This window comes from Tursiops truncatus, chromosome 18 (assembly GCF_011762595.2).
Source record: "Tursiops truncatus isolate mTurTru1 chromosome 18, mTurTru1.mat.Y, whole genome shotgun sequence".
In the NCBI taxonomy this organism is placed as follows: Eukaryota; Metazoa; Chordata; class Mammalia; order Artiodactyla; family Delphinidae; genus Tursiops; species Tursiops truncatus.
The window spans coordinates 73,335,489-73,357,280 of NC_047051.1; the positions used below are offsets into that span (position 1 = coordinate 73,335,489).

At 40.3% G+C, this 21,792-nt stretch overlaps 1 protein-coding gene across 1 annotated transcript in view; it reads right to left on the bottom strand.

Moving 5' to 3' along the window:
- Positions 1-974: 974 nt before the first annotated feature.
- The window catches only part of NALF1 (NALCN channel auxiliary factor 1), a 585,420-nt gene continuing 564,602 nt past the window's right edge, over positions 975-21,792 (bottom strand). Inside the window, exon 3 of the mRNA XM_019920900.3 lies at positions 975-3,271. Within this exon, the coding sequence (XP_019776459.1) occupies positions 2,982-3,271 (290 nt within the window). The 3' untranslated portion in view covers positions 975-2,981. The remainder of the gene's footprint in view (positions 3,272-21,792) is intronic.

Sequence of the window (21,792 nt, forward strand, 5' to 3'; positions counted from 1 at the left end):
TTGCCTCTTTGGATTCTTTAGCCAATCGCAGGAATAGCTGCTTTAGTTCACTGTGTCCGTGGAAATGTCATAGGCAAATGGTTACACATTTACCATCATAAATACTAGGCACGGAGACCCTTCCCACGTCAGAGTAAATGTGGCAAGAAAAAAATCTGACCAGAATTACAGTTGATTCCAACTCCGGCTGACTTGCCATTTCCCTTCCCACCCCACCATCTCTTCCTCACCTAAGCGAGAATTTCGTATTTACAATACTGCATGGTTTTTCCCAGTTCTTGAACTTGTCTTTTGGAGGGCTTACCTCCCATGTAAAGTAGTGGTGGTTTGGGTTTACCTTTTTTGGCCACCATTCTCCCCAAACTAAAGCTAAAACATGCACAGATGGAAACATCCAGTCCCCTTATTCCGGAAAAGAATCTTAATCAGTTGCAAAAAAATATTAATAGAAAATGAAACCCCATTGTTAAGGGATGCTATCTGTCATCACTTTGCCCTGTGTCTAGAAATAGTAACTTCTTGTCATCCCAGTAAGAGTGGGTGCAACTTGCATCTTCTGTTGTGTTGTTTTCCTGAAAGAATGGAAATGCCTCTGGCATGAACAGAAGCACAAGGAACACTGAAGAAACAGATAGTGGGATGGTGTTTGCCGGGCAGAGGTAGATGAAGGTCACGACAAACTTTGTTGTGGTCATATACCTTAAAGTCGTTAAGAGGTGGTCAGTGGAAAAAGAGCTCATCTGATACGTTCTTCCCCATGAGTCATCACCCCCCTCCCCCTCCAGTCATTGCTCCCTAACCCTTCTCATCCCACCCCCAACTCCACTGAAATCTGGAATCCCCCACTCATTAGGCTTTACCAAAACTCACTTCTATAAGTCTCGCAAAATTCAATGCAGTTAATAGGCGCCAGAAATAGTACCATTATTTCCATCAATTATAAATGCTGTGCCTGTGTGTGTGCACGTGTGAATGTGTGTTTGCATTTGAATAGAAAACAAATTTCAAAAAAGGAACAAAAACTGGAGAATTTTGCATTTTTGGTGTTTTTTTTTTTTTTTTTTGTATTTGCGCAGACCATTTTAGGATTTTCAGTCTCAACAAAACACTATTAAAACAAAGAATCTAGTAAAATATTTGTGCATGTACTGCTAAACAATTCTAGCAATTTTACTAAGCAATACCTTTATTATTTTGAATATTCTTAACAGACTGGAACAAAACAGTTTTTTTATTTTTTTATTCAAAACAAAATATGCATAACTGTAACGCGTGTCGCAGAGTTAGGTATGATGCAGAGATTAAAGTTTTGTTTCAACAAAAACAAATGCCTGGGGGAATTTCATAGCTAGAAAGTTAAGAACTAAATTTTGTTCGCTAAGAGGACCTTTTCCATGGTTTTCCTTCATCTGCCAGCTATACAGCAATCATCCCTGAAATGCAGTTCCCGAGTGTAGTTAGAGAATAGCAAAGAATGTGAAGTGGTTCTTTTAAAATTATTTGTTTTGATTGTTTGTTTTAAAAACAGCCCTTATTAACTCTTCCTTCCACTGATTCTACTGTAAACTCATAAAAGCCTTTTTTTTTTTTTTTTTTTTTTTTTTTTTTAGAAAGCAAATTCATAGACACTCAGCAGGTAAAATGTTCCCACAAAAAGAAAAAATACAAACAGAGCGATCCGATTTCTCCTCTTGTCTTCAACTATCTAGAGCATGTGAGAGTGGTAACGTTTCTGTACTTGAATGAAAATGGCTAACCTAGTGTTTGAAAAGTTCTTTTTGATAATGCAGAATTGCATACACTTTATACCTGGAGTAATTAAAAACTGTATGTGGGAGAAATACTGGGGTGAAATGGTCTAGATTCTGTATGCTGCAGGTGTCTGAGCACGTCTCCTAGCCCTCCACAATGGTAAAGGAGGAAAAAGAAGTCCAGATTTGGGTCCTCAGAATCCTATTCCTGTAACAATGGCCAAAAGGTGCTCGTGTAGTCCTGCAACAGAACTGAAATCCCAGCGAAAGCCCAGCCACCTGCGGCTTCAGGGCAGGACTCCCTACCTCCTCACACCCCCATTCTGGGCGGCTGCTTCCAGCCACCCGACCAGTGAGGAAGGCCTGGGCCCTTGGAAGGGGGAGCTGGACCAACCGAGTTCACGGTAGTTTTCTTTGCTTTTGTTTTATTTTCAACGTAAAGATGTGCTAACTGTCTGACCCCACCTGTTATGGAGAGCACTTGTTTGTTCAGCTAGAAAGGGCCCCCCTGGTTCTGCTCCGTTGCAGGTTTGTGCAGCAGCGGCTCAGGGGCCCAGCGGAGCGTGCACTGCGCCCACTCACGGCAGCTGCGACAAGGACAGAAGCAAGCGGATGTCATCTGCTGTGGGCGGGGAAGGCCCGGGGCGGGCAGGCCGGGAGGGGTGTGGGTTCCAGAGGCAGGAGGGAGAGTCAGGGAGTTTTTTTATTTTTATTTTTTTGTTGTTTTCTTTTTTTTGTCTTTTTTATTTTTTTATGATTTTTTTTTGTGTGTGTTGTTGTTTGCTATACCGCGAGGTCATAGCCGTCATTCCGCTAATAGAAACTGACAGGACATGAGACAGAACTATCTGAGGAGCACACACAATGACTAGAAATATATATAGAGAGAGCGACAGTGAAAAGACTTAGTTTACCTCTGAGAAACCATCCCCCAAATAAATCCTGTATTAACAAGTGCAAAAACAAAACAAACAGATAAACCCAAATCAAAAGGAAAGCAAAGAAAACCTCCAAACATTAAAACACAGTGTATAAAATGGTGTGAGAAACTGAAGTCACTTTCCAGCCTTTTAGTCCATAAAAAGCTGTGTGTGTGTGTCCTTGTTTGGATTCAGGCCCCTCTTTTCCAGTTTTGCCCTCCAGGCCCTGCACAAAGTGATGCGCGGTCGGAGCACCCAGGCCGTGACGCCGGTGGCCAGGGCGGCAGGCACGCTCCAGGGTCCAGCATCCCTACTCCTTGCTGGCCGAGCGCTCGTCAAGTGCGTGGACGCCCCCGACGCCCAGCGCCGTGGCGTTCTGCGCCGCCGAGGCCGTGAGAACTGTGTGAAGGAGCATCAGCATGAGGACACACAGTCTGAGTCTGCCGGGGCCCAGCCTGGGCGCTGCTGAAGCTGGCAGCGACGTCCTGGGACAGGAGCCGCCTCTGTCCACCGTCCCCTTGGAGGGGGTGTTGGATTTTGCCTCTCTCCTGACGTCACAGCATTCTGGTTCATCATTGGTTAGAAAGGTTTCGTAGAGCCCTGGGGGGTGAAGAAAGGGCAAGGTTAACAGGCGAGAGGAGGATGGGTAGGAAGGCGCTCAGAGCCGACGGCAGCGTGTACTTTAACATCTGATCCACGACCTCTTACGGCAATGGAACGTTTTGTAAAGGAGAGTCAAGTCCGTACAGTCTGGGTCAATGGTCAACCGTGCTCTCAAGCCAGTACTTCTAGGTTCCTCACTGCTCTTACTGTACTCTTGGTGGTCATCCATGAAAGTTCTGGGTTGTGAAGACTACAGGATAAAAGGCTTCACTAGGTCAAAACCAGAACCTAAGGTTCTGGATCAACTTGGTGACCAGGAACATTCAACCACCATTTTCTCTTTAACAGGAATGTGATTAACTAGTGCGATGTGTAAAGTGACACCCACTAGTTATGAGTTAGCATATTTTATTTATGAAACCACCAACCAATCATAATACCAGAGCTACAGGAACCATGTTACTAATCACGTCCTCTCAGGAACCTCACCAAGGCTCAGATCTCCCTTTATGGCTGAATGGGCTTAACATCTACACACCCAAAGCATGACCATTTCCATTTGTATATACTTCTCTTATTCTTCCATTTGCTATTCTATTGATGACTGCCTACATCGAAGCCTGTATTGTCTTTTTATTTTTTTATTTTTATTTTCTGGACCACTGGGGGAGGAGTCTCTGCCTCATCCTTCTCCCTTTCCCATCCTCCAGCATCACTTTTTAGTGATTGTGGGTCTAGCTCACTCTCTCGCTCTCTCTTATTCTCTCTTCCTTTTTTCCCTTCCCTCACCACAGAATCTCTCCTCTTTCTCCCTTCTCTTTTCCCTTCTTCCTCTAAAAACCCACATTGTTCTTATTTTTAAATTGATAAGTGGAGACTTTCGAAGTGATGAAAAAGAATAAAACAACTGGCTATCTAAACCTTCCAATCTCGTTTCTTGCTAGATTATAAAATTTTTACGTGGTCGCTTTAAGCCATTTTGTATCCTTTTTTTTTCAACTTGACTGAAACATTTTTTCATGAGATTTAGCATGAAGTTTCCACACAAATTTTATTCTGTTACTCTCAAGCTTGAAAAACTTGAAAATGACGATAGAGTAATTGTTAGGATTAAATACGATGTCGTATGTAAAGTGCTTGGCTCAGTGCCTGGCACAGAGAAGTAACTTGAAAAATTTGACTACTGTGAATTATAATCACTGTTAATAGTGCCTCATTGGCTCGACGTTACTCATGAAATCTAGACTCCTTTCCTCTCTCTCCAGACTCACTGCTCAGTGCTCCAGACATCCTCAACTCTTGGTTGATCTCAGAACACGTGACACTTCCACCCACATATGGACCACGGCTCAAGCTTTCTTTCTGGAATTTTCTCCATCAATTCATAGAACTAACTCTCATTTCTCCTTCAGGTTCAGCTTACATGGAATTCCCTTTGTGAAGCCTATATTCATAGTCCTGGGCTCCTAGTACATTTTGTGTAACTCTTCAATAGAGCAATTATTATTTTTTCTTTTAATCACAATTGCTCATTTTCATGTCAATTTCCTTACTTATGTGTCACCATAAGAGCAAGAACTATATAGTATCAGCCTCGTGTTCCCAATATGTTGCAGAATGCCTGAATAAAATAGGTACTTAACGAGATTTGTTACATGAATAAGCTCAATATATATTTATTCAATAGTCTATTAAATAATATACACTGCAATCTTCAGTTTCTTTAGAAAAATGACCAAGATATCCTTATAATGATGCTTACAATATTCATTTCTTCTTAGGCATTCAAAGGTAAACTTCACCTTCGCCTAGGTAGAATATGGAAAAAAAACTGAATTAATGAGGTCTGCAGCTCCGACATTTTTATTTTATGTATTTTATTCTTTTTTCAAATAAGATACCTCACGGGTAGACTAATCATTTATTGAAGTATACGTCTTCCAAAATTATATTCTACAAAGAAGAGAGTTTATAGTTAAGATTATAACAATAGAAATCTAAAGGTCATTTAGGTCAACATTTTAGAATGGTAACAGTCGGAATATCTTTAACAATGTCGTCCAGATAAGAAGCTCTTCCGAAGTTGCTCAGAAGCCAGGCGACTGATTTAGACCTAAAGTCATCTCAGAAAAAATAAGGCAATTTGTCAGGTCAATCAATGTACTCTTCTTTTGGACTAAAAACAATAATACTCTTTCTTTTTACATTGTCCATCTTTTTTTTTTTTTTTTTTGCGGTACACGGGCCTCTCACTGCTGTGGCCTCTCCCGTTGCGGAGCACAGGCTCCGGACGTGCAGGCTCAGCGGCCATGGCTCACGGGCCCAGCCGCTCCGCGGCACGTGGGATCCCCCCGGTCCGGGGCACAAACCCGTGTCCCCTGCATCGGCAGGCGGACTCTCAACCACTGCGCCACCAGGCAAGCCCTGTCCATCTTTTTAATAAGAATCTTTATTCAGAATTACACATGCATATTAGTAATCAAATCATTCTACAAGATATTTTATAAGAAAAAATTCCTCCACCTCCTCCATCCCAAATTCTTCCTTCTCAGAGGCAAATACTGCACTTTTTAATTTGTTTCTGTATTGGCTCCATTTCTGGAAATGACCTGTTTTATACTTTTCGTGATTTTTCATTTTTTATCACTATCACTAGTAGATTCCTCCCCGCCCCCAACCCCACCCCAGGACATGTGAGGATAAAACATTCATTCTGCACCTTCTCCAGCCCATAGGTGACCCCCTTCCTCTATGGTAATAAGTTTAATACTTGGTGTTCCTTTATTGGAATGCTGTAAAAACAATTCTCAACTCAGACGTGCAGTAAACTTTCATTTTCCATTCCAATTCCACTTTGTTTTTCCTAGAACTAATACTTACTAATTCTTAGAGTTTTCTACATAGTTACTAGTTCAGCACCCAGTACTTTGCCAGCTCTTTCCTGTCAGTTGTGTTTTCCTGAAGAACTATCTCCTGTAGTCTTTTACCATCTGGACTGGTGGCTTTTATGCCTAGTGCATAGATTCCAGCCTGAAAACTCCAATGAACCTTCCTCTTAGGGACGCTGGCTGCCTCTTTCCCGTGGATTTCCTATCTCCTGTTCCTTACACCTCTTTACTCATTTTGGTGGACTGGGTATCTAGTATTTTCATAAGGACAAACTCTTGGGAGTAAATTTCTGAGAAGCTGTATGCCTAAAAATGTTTACCTCACGTTTAATTGTTTGCCTGAGTATGGAATTCTGGCTTAGAAATTCTTATCCTTCTGCTTTATTTGAGCGATACTCCCATATTTAGTTGTTGAACCTCTGGGACCTGTCCTTTAATATTCTTATCATCTCCCTTGTTCATCACTTCATCCCTGGCTCTGCTTTCTGGAGGATTTGGTGAGCTTTACCATGAAATAATTTTACTGAGTTTTTCTTTTTTTAAAAAAATCACATTTTAATTTCCAAGAGCTCTTTTATATACTCTGAATTTCTTTTTTGAAGTGACTGTTCTCATTTCACAGTTGCAATATATTCTTTTATCACTCTGAGATTTTTACAGCACTTTTATTTGTCGTGTTTTATTTCCTCCCTGCATGCATTCTGTTTTCTCCAGATCACTTTTTTCTCCTTTGTTTGTCTCTTACTTTTTACGTGGGAAGCCCTCCTCACGTCTGTCACCCGGTCCAACAACTTTCTCCAGCCATCTCCAAAAAACAGTTCCCCTCCCACAAAGAAATATGCCAGCACTTTTCTCTGGAGAGGGAGGCATGGGTTATGGAGATCTGACTGCCTCATATACAGACTTCCACCTGCTCTCCCTTATGTCGTCACCTCCTCCAAAGCATTTCATGCTGTCAATTCCTGTGTCTGGAGGGAGTCTTGGATGGAAATCTGGTTGACTCTTTGCTTCTTCTCCGCTGCTCTAGCATTCACTTTTCTAGGTGTCAGCAAATCCTTTCACATGCACCAATTTTCTTTCTAGTTTCTAAGAGGGTTTGGTTGTTCTCTCCTTATCCATTCTTCTGTCCTTTTGGATTTATGCCTAATAACGATTTCTCTTCTCTTGGGTCTGCCTAGGAAACTTTACTGCACTTTTCTCTACATCGGTCTGCTTTGTCCTGATCTCTGACTCACTCCTCCAGCCAGGAATGCTGCCTGTCGCTGGATTCTGCCTCAGTGTCTCCCCAGAAACTGAGGACACAGGGCATCTGCAAAGGGCCAAGCCAGCCTCGGATTTTTTTTCCCTCTGCTGAATCCTTGTTCCCTAACTCCCTCACGGGTACAGTTCTGAGTTCTCTCTAGTAAACCGTCTGGATACAGATGCTTCCTAGGAGAGCCTACCTATAGCAGCCAACACTTCCTCATCCTTCAAAGAAACTGTAAGGACATATTACCAAATGAAAAAAGTTCTCAGACAATCTCATTGCACAAATATATAAGAGATTTGGGATTAGGAAAGGAAAAGAGTAATTTTTTCAGTTAATGAAATGTTGTTCTACAGTTTGCTACAAAATGTTCTATCTGCAATCTCTAATGAATCATTACCTATTTGACATTGAAAATAATAGTAGTAGCAATTATTCTATCTTATAGTACCAACCTCATGAATTATTTCTGAGTATTAAATAATACACATAAACTGTCTAGAACAGTGCCTGGCAGGTAGTAAAATGTCACGTAATATTAATTATTCCTCTTAGAAGTTGGGATAAATAGTAGAGTCAGAATTTATTATTAGGAAGGGCTTTAAGGAACATCTAATTCAAATTCTTTTTCTGTTTTCAATTAGTCTAAGCCACTCACAGAAAAGCCTTATTTTTTACAGCTCAAAACAATTATTCTAGTATAGTCAGTATAAATAACATCTAAGTACAGGAAAGACATTCTAAGGAAATCCTTAAAATAAACACATTATTTAAATATAACCCTTCGTTATCTCAGTAATTTACATTTTGCCATCTTTAAATCCAGGAATATGAGACTAATTTTTCAAATATTTGAACTAGTAATATGCTTTATAATATCTTTCCAAATGCAAAAGTTTAGAAAACAGTAAAGTAAAAAGAAGGGGGAAAATTACCCCAAACCTGATTTCATTAGGATGAAAAAAGAAACAAGAAGAAACTGTTGGAATTTGTTTCCTCAACTTTTTATTAACACGGACACACGTATACAGTCAGACCTCATTTTACTGCACTTCACTTTATTGAGATTCACAGATATTGTGTTTTTTACAAATTGAAAGTTTGTGGTGACTCTATCCAGCCAGTCTAAGGTGCCACTTTTTTCTTTCATTTGCTCACTTTGTGTCTCTGTGTCACATACTGGTAATTCTTGCGGTATTTCAAACTTCTTCACTTTATTATATTTGTTATGATGATCTGTGATCGGTGATCTTTGACGTTACTACCAAAATTGTTTTGGGGGTGCCGCAAACTGCATCCACGTAAGATGGCAAACTTAATCAATACATGTGGTGTGTTTGCTCCACCGACTGGCCATTCCCCGTCTCTCCCCGTCTCCCTCAGGCCTCCCTATTCCCTGAGACAAAACAATATTGAAATCAGGCCAATTAATAACCCTACAATGGCCTCTAAGTGTTCAAGTGAAAGGAAGGGTCACATGTCTCTCACTTTATATCAAAAGCTAGAAACGATGAAGCTTGGTGAGGAGGCATGTTGAAAACGGAGATAGGCTGAAACCTAGACCTTTTGTGCAAGACAGTCAGATTGTGAATGCAAAGGAAAACTTCTCGAAGGAAGTTCAATGTCTACGCCAGTGAACACAGGAATAATGAGAAAGTGAGACAGCCTTAGTGCTGATACAGAGAAAGTCTGAGTGGTCTGGATAGAAGATCAAACCAGCCACAACATTCCCACAACATTAGGCAAAGCCTAACCCAGAGCAAGGCCCCATCTCTCTTCAATCCTGTGAAGGCTGAGAGAGGGGAGGAAGCTGTAGAAGAAAACTGGGAAGCCAGCAGAGGTTGGTTGATGCGGTTTAAGGAAGGGAGCCATCACCATAACATAGAAGTGCAAGGTGAAGCAGCAGGTACTGCTGTAGAGGCTGCAACACGGTATCCAGAAGATCTAGCTGAGAGAATTAATGAAGGTAGTTACGCTAAACAGATCTTCAATGTAGATAAAACAGCCTTATACTGGAGGAAGATGCCATTTAGACTTTCATAGCTAGACAGACGTCAATGCCTTTAAGCCTCAAAGGACAGGCTGACTCTCTTATTAGGCGCTAAAGCAGCTGGTGACTTTGAATTGAAGCCGGTGCTCATTTCCCATTTCTAAAATCCTTAAGAATTACGCTAAATCGACTTTGCTCATGCTATTAACGGAACAACAAAGCCTGGGTGACAGTACATCTGTTTACTGAATATCTTAAGCCCACTACTGCAACCTACTGCTCAGAAAAAGATTCCTTTCAAAATGTTACTGCTCATTGACAAGGCATCTGGTCACCCAAGAGCTCCGATGGAAATGGACAATGAGATTAATGCCATTTCCATGTCTGCTAACATGACATCCGTTCTGTAGCCCATGGATCAAGGAGTAATTTTGACTTTCAAGTTATTACTTTTAAGTAATAATTTAAAAAAGTCATGTTGTAAGGCTGTAGATGCCTTAGATAGTGATTCCTCTGAGGGATCTGGGCAAAGTCAATTGAAAACCTTCTGGAAAGGATTCACCACTAGAGACACTAGTAAGAACATTGCTGATTCACGGGAAGAAGTCAAAGTATCAACATTAACAGGAGTTTGGAAGAAGTTGATTCCAACTCTCATGGATGACTTTCAGGGGTTCAAGACTTCAGTGCAGGACGTAACTACAGAGGTGGTAGAAAGAGCAAGAGAACTGGAATTAGAAGTGGAGCCTGAAGATATGACTGAATTGCAGCCGTCTCATGATCAGACTTGAAAGGATGAGTTGCTTCCTATAGATGAACAAAGAAAGTGATTTAACGTTATCTCCGTTCATTTTAGCATCTTTGATATATCATTGTCCATTATTTTAATTTTTCTTGATCTTTTTATATTTTTCTCTGCACTGTGTTCTACATCTAAGAGTTTCACAATGATTGGAAAGGAGCGTTCCATCCAGTTCCCCTTACTGTCGGATCTGTAGTGCTTGGTCTTGTCTTCATCCTCATATAATAACATTTCCAAACATTTAAAAATGTGTCTTTACCATTCCCTCTGTTGTCTATCATTTGCTGTGTGAACTTAAGTGCATATCTTTTCATAATTTGTTAAATATGTGCAGTTATTCATTTGCCTAGAATTACATTTTTAAAAAATCACACACACTTGGGCAAATTTGTCTAATTATTAGGGTCGTTGATGAGGAAGTTTATCTAAATTTTACTTCCTCCAACTTCTAATCCCTCATCATTTGGGGGGGGCTATATAATCAGATGTTTGAAACTTATTTATTGTCAAATTACTAACATTTTTATATCTTCCCTCCCAGTAATGATGAATAACATTTGCATATCGTTTTATATGTACCTTATTCACGGATTATTTGGTTGCAATTAACAGAAACTCACTGGAGCTAATTTAGGCAACAAAACGAAACAAAACCTAGAGCAGCTAAGGGGAGGAATATGTGAAAACTTCAAGCCTATTCTATGAGATACAAGACTGAGAGCACACAAGGGAACATGAAGAACTAAATTAAGAAATAGCATGGCCATCAGAAGTAGGGGTGCTCCCTATAGCACTGGAATCATCTCTGTTTCCTGCTGCACAGCTCTCCCTCATTTATCTTTGGGCTTTTTCATGGAGATAGGACTTCATTGTTTTGTTCTCTTAATTCGATGTCATAGGGGACTGACTGGAATTGCTGGGTTCCAGTGACATGCTCCTGGGGATGCAGATCGACTTGACATTGGACTGGTTTATGCTGGTCTCATCAGACACACCAGAGAGAGATTCCCACAGAACAAACATAGCCGTGCATGTAGGTTCACTCTCTGAAAGAAAAACGTGAAGTCAGTGTTTTTCTTTCTGCTCAAATATGATATTTTCCACCTTGGAGCTTGTAGGCTATTTCCTCCATTCTCAAAATTCAAGAATGTTTGGAATTTGATCTAATTTCCTTAATTTTGCCAGAATGGGAAGAACCACTTTAATCTGCCAGTAGGAGTGTCTCTAAGCTCAGGAAAGATATTTCCCAGTCTTCGTTTGGTTGTTATTTCTTTATTTTCACCGTGTATTGTGTGCTTTCAATTTATCACATTCCCTCCCATCATTTTTATAGTCTTGGTCTCCACCTTGGACTTTGCCTCTGTTTTCTTCAAGCTTATCCTCCACTTTGCTTACTTCAATCTCTATATGGTTGACACTATAAGTGTACAACATATTTGCAATTGTTTTCTGTTGCCCTGCAATATATATATATACGTATACGTATTATATATATTAATCTAAATTAATTGTTATGTTTGCCTGCTTCCCAGCCAAATTTCCTTTCCACGTTTCTCCCCTTGTTTTAAAGGGTCTATATGTCCTTGAATTTTATTGGGAACAGATGCTGCCTAAAATTACCCTTGTAGTAACTTTTCTTAAATATATGCTATCATTCTGTCTCTCAAACTCTGTCTTCCTTCTTTTATGTGAAGTATATTTTATTAGGTTCCATATTTCATTTTCTCTGTGTTAAAAGTTGAACAGATTTGCCCTCCAAATATATCTGAAAGACCTAAATCCTAGTACCTCAAAAGGTGACCTTATTTGGAAATAAGGTTTTCAGAGACTTAATCAAGTTAAGGTGAGGTCATTGGCAGGGTGTGGAGGGTAGGCATGCAGGATCCACTATGACTTTTGTTGGGTGTTGTTTTGCCTTTTGTTTGTTTTTATGTTGGGAGTGAGTACCTTCATAATTCTGTACTGTGTGTGCCTATGTCTGTTTCTTAATCCAGTGGTTTTAGATCATATCTATTCTCAACTGACAAAGCTGAGTAGATTCATGTCTGTATAGTTCTCTCCTGTCCCATTAATCTCATATTTGGCCATTGCTTTTGTTCTAAACTATGGATACATCTTCTTCCATGTTTTCATCCTGTATGTTAATTTTGAAAATTGAAAGTGAAAGAAAAAACATTCTTAGAGTTCATGCAATGCCACTTCATTACAGTAACATCATTCAAAGGATTTAAGATCTCAGGCAAAATAGACGATTACTTTTGATATTTTATCAATTCATAAAAATTTTAGATAGCTTTATATTTGACTCACGCTTCTCTTGCACATTTTTTCTGAGATTCTAGTTGTCTTTCATGCTTCATATAATCAGGAAAAATATTATATCTTCATCCCTATGTCACTAAATCCATTTCATAATCATAACAATTTCAGTGTTCTAATATGAACAGGTTATTTTCGATGCACAGATATTATCTTATGATTTATTTTACTCCACCACGAATATTGAGAGCCTACATTACCCTCTTTCTTGTAATCCTCTTTTGTTCTACTAGAGTAAAACTACAAGTAATGTTTCACATGGGATATGTAGAAGGTAAATTTTCAAGAACATTTAATTGAAACAGACTTCGTTCTCCTATTTGAAAGACATTTTGCCTGGGTATAGGATCCCAGGCTCACAATCTCTTCTTCTGATAACTTTGGAGGCGTTGCTCATTGCGTCCTAGGGTCCAGTGCTGTGGGAGAAAGTTATGACTATATTTGTTTCCTGTCGATGTTGTAGCAAATTACTACACATTAGTAGCTTGAAACACCACCCGATTATTTACTCACACTTCTGTAGGTCACAGTCTAGGAGGGTTGGCTGGTTTCTCTGCTCAGTGTTAGCAAGGCCAAGATCGAGATGCTGGCAGGGCTGAAGTCCTTTTCAGGGTCTCTAGGGGGGAATTCACTTCTAGGCTCATGCAGGTTGCTGGCAGAGTTTGGTTCTCCACACTTCTAGGACTGAGGTCCTCGCCTGCTGTTGGATGGGACTGTTCACAGCCTCTAGAGGCCATCCTCATCCCTGGGCTTATCCTCCTCCATCTTCAGAGCCAACAGTGACAGTGTGGAGTCTTTCTCATTCTTCTAACCTCTATGACCTCTCCTTCAGCCCCATCTTACCTGAATCTCACATGGTGCCTTTATGACTGACTCTGTCTTCTGTGCTTTTCACAGCCTGTGGGATTAGACGGGACCCACCTAGATGATCCAGGATAATCTCCATATCTCACAACCACAACCTTAATCATAGCTGCAAAGTCCCTTTTGCCACGTAACACGTTCACAGGCTCTGGGCATTAGTTCATGGGCATCTTTTTTGGGGGAAGCCATTATTCAGTCTAACACTCTTCACCCTCTGGCTCTCAAAGACCCACATCCATGCCACATGCAAAGACTCTTCACCTTATCCCAAGGTCCCAAGTCTCAACCCAATACAACTCAAAGTGCACAAATCTCCCCTAAGTCTCATCAGTTCAAACTCCTCAAACTTCATGATCTATATCACCTGGATTAGGTATTGATGTGACACTAAGCACACTCCATCCCAGGATAAAATTCCTCTCCATCTGCGAAACCAGAAAGTAAGTTATCTGCTCCCAACACACGATGGTGAGAGACTAATCGTTGCGGACATTCTGCTTCAAAAAGGGAGAAGGTGGAAGGAAAAGGGGGTCACCAACCCAAATCAACTCTGAAATCTAGCTGCACAAACTCCATCAAGTTTCCAGGCCTGTGAATGATCCTCTGCGACTCTCAGCTCCACCCTCTGGGCTCACATCTCCGTCCTCTGACTCATCTTTCCTTTCTTATAAAAAGTTGCATCTGTGTGCAGCTGAGTAGTTTCACTAGCAAGTTTCCGCCAGTAGACTTTTGAGGGTCCAACAGCCTCCCTTCACTTCATCCTGTCTCTGTCCCTTTCCGTCCAAGCTGGCAGTGTTTTTGCTAATGTAAACTTCTCCATAACTTTGTCAGACTCCTGTCTATGTCACAAGGGTTTACCCCGTTAGACAAGAAGCGCCCCCACAAATCCTCCCTAGATAATCCCTCCTCTACTTTTGGCTACTGCTCAAAGGGCTGAGGGGAATCCATGAGTCCCACCCTTAATCTCTCCAAAAGCCTTTTGTATAACTTAATACTCTGACCTTCCAAACTTTGTGAGGTCTTAGAATGGTTGTACAGCCATCCCCTCAGCAGTTTCGTTTGGTTTTCTCTAGAGTATACTTTCCTGACAGCAATTTGTTTTACCTTTTGCCATCTTGGTAGACTGAGATTGTCCCAAATCATCAAATCCTGGGTTCTATTGTTGAATAATTCTTTTCTCAGTGTATCTCTCTCCTTATGCATTCTATTATGAGTAGCAAGAAAAAGCCAGGTCACACCTTCAACATTTGCTTGGAAATCTCAGCCACAGAGCCAACTTCATGACTTAGTATCTCTGCTTTCCAGATAACTGCAGGACGCAATTCTGCTAAGCTTTCTGTTACTGTTGAAGATGTTTCCAATTTCCATGAACATGTTCCTCATTCCTTTCTGAGCCCTCACCGGCAGGCTTTAACGACCATATTCCTACACCCTGTTCAAGGCAATCTGGGCTTTTTCTATCATGCTCCTCAAAAGTCTTCCAACTTAGGCCACTGCCTGGTTCCAAAGCCACCTGCACATTTCTAGGTATTTGTTACAGCAACACTCCACTTCTACGTACAGAAATCTGCATTCGCTTTCTATTTATAAAGAACTGTCACAGACATCACAGTGGCTTAAAATGGCATCCATGTATTATCTCACAGTTGTATAGGTTAGAGCCTGGGCTGGTTTTGGCTAGTGTCAAAATGAAGTAGAGACATGAGTCAAAACCAACCCAGGCTCTAACCTATAGAACTGTGAGGTAATACACGGATGCCATTTTAAGCCAAGATGATGTCTGTGACAATTTTTTTGTGTGTGTGACAATTTTTTATCAGGCTGAAGTCAAGGTGTTGGCCTTGATTATCCAAACTGGGTCAGGAGGCTGGCAGAATTCACTTTCATGTGGCTGTAGCACTGAGCTCCCTGCTTTCTTGCTGGCTGCCAACTGGAGACTCTCAGCCTCCAGAGACCACCTGCATCCCTGGCTCACGGCCCTTTTCTCCATCTTGAAATCTAACAACAGTGGGTTGAGTCCCTCCTACACCTTCCATTTCTGTGATTTCTCCTTCTGCCTCATCTTTCTGGCTGATACTTTTGTATTCCGTGATTACATTGGGTGGACCTAGATAATCCAGGATAATCTCCCTATTTTAAGATCAGCTGACTAGCCGTCTTAATTCCACGTGCAAAGTCCTTTGAGCCATGTGATGTACCATATTCACGGGCATATCAAGAAAGAAGATCATAGGGGCTAAAATCTTGGCTATGACACAGATGTTAATATCCTTCTCATTTCACTGAAGGCTTGGGTTTGTTACCCTCAGTGAAACCTCTTCGGATAGTTCATATATTCGTTGTTTTCTAAAATTTCAAGAAGATATGTCTACACGTGGCTTCTTCATAGCTTCTTCTGTTGGTCCCTTTCAATCTGACCATGGTTTTCTTCCACTCTGGAGAAATTCCTTCTCGCATTGCTTTGATAATCAATTCCTTTCCCCACTTCCACCTTCATACTCTTTTTGTTTTGTTTTATCCAAAAAGCTCATATGGGGTTGTCCTGGCCCTTCCACATGTTTTACTCTCTTGTCACCTTCAGTTGTCAAGTCTCTCCAAGAGGCAGAAGCCTCCTCAGGGTGAGTGAATGGAGATGAAGTGGATGAATCGCAGCTCCCCTCCTAACACCCCAAAAGTCATTACTAAGAAGGCTTCCTCACATCCACCCAGGGAGCTCATTCAATGTCTAGAAAGTCGATCCCTGGATTTTGTGGGCAGACCCCACACTGCATAGACAGGAATGGGGGTGATCTGTCGGCTCAGATGTCTGCTCAGAGCCTTTAATCCATCAGAGGATTTCTGGTCTTTTTGTTCTGCTTTCTCTATGCCCCCAAAACAATCCATGATCATCAAAGGGTCCTATTGGAAGAACAGTTCCCACGTCTGCTGTGGTCTTTTTTCAGAGCCTGCTCTGAAGGCTCTCACAGTTCTGGTTGCATTCTAGAGTCCTGCATTTGCCTTTTCTCTTCTGTACATTGTTTATTTAAAAAAAAATTTTTAATTATTTTTGGCTGTGTTGGGTCTTCGTTGCTGCGCGGGCTTTCTCTAGTTGTGGCAAGCAGGGGCTACTCTTCCTCGCGGGGCTTCTCATTGTGGTGGCTTCTCTTGTTGTGGAGCACGGGCTCTAGGCGTGCGGGCTTCAGTAGTTGTGGCGTGCGGGCTTCAGTAGTTGTGGCGCGAGGGCTCAGTAGTTGTGGCTCGCAGGCTCTAGAGCGCAGGCTCAGTGGTTGTGGCACATGGGCTTAGCTGCTCCGCGGCATGTGGGGTCTTCCTGGACCAGGGCTCAAACCCATGTCCCCTGCATTGGCAGGCGGATTCTTAACCACTGCGCCACAAGGGAAGTCCTCTGTATATTTTTTAAAACAGTCTCTGTTCTCCCTGTGTCCCATTTTCTAGGTTCTATAGCTTCTATGAATGTATCCCATTTTGTAGTTTTTACTTCAATTTCAAAAGAGTTCGAGACAGGTGGGAAATAAAAGCCCGCTTCAGCTTGCCATCTTGAACCAGAAGTCACACCCGCACTTAAATGCAATGGTTTACTCATCACCAGGACCATTTTTTGCCACCATGTAAATCCTGAGAGTTGCAAGAAATAGTTTTTGAAATTAGCATTTCACCTTTAATAGTCCTTCATTTTTTATTTGCTGCAATAGTGGTTTCACATGCATATAACCTAGGATTTATTTAGAAATAACTTACAAAAAATATAAAATTAGCACTAGTATCCAAATTGTATCCACTTTTTTAAAGGTAAAAATAACATAAGTGACGTGTAGAGATTTTGATAATTTTCTAGGATTATTTTATCATTGGGCTGGTAAAACAATATAAAACGAGGAGTCAGTCTCAGAAATCTAGAAACAAATTTCCAAATCATATGACCATCTGCAGAAAGAATGACTTATATTTAAAATCTTTATAGTATCTTTTTTAAGCAAGGGCAAATTTTAAGTAATTAAGGTATACATTTGAAATAGATTAGTTTTTTTTTTTTTTGAAAGGAGTGGTGGCAAATGTATCAGGTCCACATGATGAATTTTCAGTCTAACATCACACTGAAATCTAACTACTCCATCCTTCCTCTAAACACCTAGCATTCTGCTTATCTCCCAGAGAACAATACGTATTTGTTTAATGAGGGGAAGGAACCAAGGGATCATGAAGTAATACTCTGAGTTGTAAAAGACTGTCTTAATGCGTTGAATATATTAGCACATGGATATAACCCAATAGTAAAATATAAGTACACATATCAGGAAGAAAAGTGACGCAGACTCTCAAGGACGGGCCACACAAGTACCTGCCTATGTAAAGGTCGTTCAGAATAGAAAGCTAAGTGCACATTCGATAGAATAGAGATTGTTTTACAAATGGAAAATCATACGCAATGAAATTAAAATCAAAGGCCCACATTAAAATGGCAAAGAAGTTCTACAAAGAATTCACTCATTTCTTAAGACCATAAGCTAAATTGAGGGATAAATTAGGCATTCGAAGTATCTAGAAGCTAAGCAGGTAACTTCCTCAGCGATGGGTCCTAAATTTTTCTAGGATTGGACTAAAAGAACAGAGACTGTCTTCTGCAGTCAGAGAGGATACAGTCTCAACATAACTAACACATGATGTTAAATATCACATTTTCATTGTTATCTCTCCTAAAATGGTTACAGTGATATTTTTAGTTATGAAAAATTTATTCTAAGAAAATAGGAAAGAAAAAAAGTTCATGGATAAAGAAAATATTTGCTGACCAAATATATCATTTAATTTCCCACCCCATTCCTGATGATGCCTTTTAGGGTGGCCTTCATGTAGACTTTATAGGATGGCGTGGAGGAAAACCATATCAGTTCCCAGAGGAGTGTAGCTGTTAGCATCTGTACAAACCATCAGAACATTGTAGGGCTCAAGGCAGGGGGGCGCTGGTGGGACGGAAAGACTCATGTTCCTCTTTCTATTCTGATAAGTTCCCACGTATCAGGGACTTGTACCAAGTGCAACTAGTAAACGTCACCTGAGGAAGGAATAAGAATCTTGACTCCTCTTCCATTCCTGTGAACCAGCCATGGTTGCTAAGTGCTTTCATTTTTCCACTTGGGTTCCTCTCATAGATGAGAAGAGTGTTTATGGGATTTCATGAGATGAATTTCAAGGATTCAGAGAAATGTGTTTAAGTGTGTCCTATGAATTTACATTACAGGAGGACGTGAAAAACTGGATCTCTCATGGATGTTTCCGTGACTGCATGTTGAGCGCTAGCTAGTTCAGCATTGCTACCCAAGAAGAAAACTGTATGGTCCTCGTTAAGAACATTACCTATTATGTTCTATTTCTATTTATTTGTGTTATTTTTCTCTGTGAAGTGACATGGTGAGGATCACATACTGTAAATCAGTGTCATGTTTTAGTAGATTACCCAGTCTTTTTTTAATTTGGCAATCTTTAGTAACTATGACTCTGCAGAGGAAATATCCTTAAAAACAGGAAACTACGTAAATAAGTCCGCGGCTGCAGAATCTCAAACCATGACTTGTAATTGAAGAGACAGTTTTGCTAGTGCTTTGATCCATCCACGAATGTAGTTAGAGTACAAACAACATTTCCTGCTTTTCTTTCTAAAAAGAAAAACAGACTTTCTGTGTAATCACAGAATACGTACAAAGCTATCCCAATGTCTGTGTCCTGCCTACACGGACACACGTTAATGGCTTCAAGGCATGAAATCACCTCATAAATAGACCCGGACTTCAAAAATATGCTTTTTTAAAATGAGTTAGGGGAAAATTATTTTCCTAATTTGATCACCAGTTTTTGAAACATTAAATGTGAACAAAAGTAGTTGTGATTTTCATCAAAATATTTTTACTCAAAGATAATGCCAAAACTTAAGTTGGTAGTACTCCGACTCTAAGGAAAAGCCAATATTATAGAATCATTTATAACAAGAAAACTGTCTCAATGTGTTAGAGTTGACATTGAACTTAACAAAAAGAATATTAACTAGAATGATTAACTGTCTTTATTTGTCAGATGTGAACTGACAAAGAAGTTTAAAGTAAAAGAGATATGATTATTCTTTTTTGGAGTGGGGGAAATAATAGGATTTAACACTCACTTATGACTCTTATTTGAGCGACATAGAACATCTGTTCTTTTATAATAACAAAAGCATATATTTGTTCAATAGTTTTGATATCTACTGGTTTTCTGCTGATTACATTTTTTTAAATATATAAAGACACATACATATATAGTAAATTGAGAAAATATTAAGATGAGAAAAGATTAGACTGAGAAACTGAGAAAATATGAAGAATAACAAAAATGAGGTTTTGAAGTATGTATCTCTCAGAGGCAAGACGGCACAAATGAATATTCTGAGAAGCCAGGCTCCTTGGGCCCCTTGTTTCCTACAAGAAAACAAAGATGCAAGAAAAGGAAAATGTGCACAGGTGACGACAGAAAGAAAGAAAGAAAGAAAGAAAGAAAGAAAGAAAGGAAGGAAGGAAGGAAAGAAGGAAGGAAGGAAGGGAGAGAGAAAAAAAGAAAGGAAGGGCTTCCCTGGTGGCGCAGTGGTTGAGAGTCTGCCTGCCGATGCAGGGGAAACAGGTTCGTGCCCCGGTCTGGGAAGATCCCACATGCCACGGAGGGCTAGGCCCGTCAGCCATGGCCGCTGAGCCTGTGCGTCCGGAGCCTGTGCTCTGCAACGGGAGAGGGCACAGCAGTGAGAGGCCCGCGTACCGCAAAAAAAAAAAAAAAAAAAAGGAAGAAAAAAAGATTATATATTAAATTAAGAATTAGACATTAGGAGGTGACATAAAAAAGAAAAAAAACGAACGTAAAAAAGTTCAAATACTAGTATTTAGTGACTTGAAACAATAAGGATGTGTAATATTTTGCTTATAACATCGAGAAATACTCATTATAATATGTATGTCCACAAAGGAATGAGAACTGAGAAGTATAATACACCTCTGGCAAGAATCTATGTCGTTAAATCTTTCTGAGTTTTTGGCAATAAATATCAAAAGCCTAAAGTTTTGCAAGCGCTTTAACCTGCCAAGTCCAATTCAATGAGTTTAGGGAAATGAATCAGAAGCGTATGGAAACACTGCAGCACAATGGATGGACCCAGAGGTTATCACACTAAGTGAAATAAGTCAGAAAGAGAAAGACAAGTACCATATGATAGCATTTATATGTGAAATCTAAAATATGACACAAATGAACCTATCTATGAAACAAAACCAGACTCACAGAGATCAGACTTGTGGTTGCCAAGGGGGAGGGGGGAGGGAGGGATGGACTGGGAGTTTAGGGTTAGCAGATGCAAACAATTATATATAGGATGGATAAACAACAAGGTCCTACATATCGTACAGGGAACTATATCCAATATCCTGTGATAAACCATAATGGAAAAGAAAAAGAAAAAAATATATATGTATAACTGAGTCACTTTGCTGTACAGCAGAAATTAAACACAACATTATAAATCAACTCTACTTCAATAAAATTTTTTTAAATGTATGGAAATAAGTATGCATATATGTGCTTAGTAGTATTTTTTTTTTACATAGCAAAAAAATGAACACGAAGAAAAGTCCGGTAGTTAGTAAAACACTCAAGTAATTTACATCATAATAATACACTGTATTATCATGCAAACATTAAATTATGCTATTGAAACATATTTAATCATTCAAACCACTATTCACGGTACAAAATGTTGTTTTCCTATTGGTGGTAGATGATGGATTTTCTTATTATCTTCTTTTTGCTGATGGACACTTATTAAATGCTTTTTTTTCTTTTTGGGTCTTAGTTGAGATCTTTCGTGTGGCACAGGCTCTTTGCTGTGGCGTGCGGGCTTCTCTCTAGTTGTGGCGCGCGGGCTCCAGGGAGCGTGGGCTCAGTAGTTGTGGTGCGTGGCCTTAGCTGCCCCGAGGCATGTGGGATCTTAGTTCCCCGACCAGGGATCCAACCCATGTCCCCTGTACTGGCAGGCGGATTCTTTACCACTGGACCACAGGGAAGTCCTGACACTTACTGAATGTTTTTAAATAATTAAGCATGCATTTTCTAGTATAAATATAATAACAGATATTACTCTACAGAAATGTTGTTGTGAGTTTTTAAGATATTTGATGAAAATGCTTAGATTCTCAGAGAGACGCCATCTTTTCTCGAATCTATTGGCGCTACAGGAACAGTAAGCCCAGCGCTTCTGATGAGGCTCTCCCGGCTCTCCCCGGGCACTTACCAGCAGAGGCCGGCTGGGAAAGGCACGCAGGCTTCCTTGGTCTCTCTGATGAGGGGGCATCTAAGCGGTGGGCAGCTGTGGTTTAGTTCAGGGAACATCCGTCACCC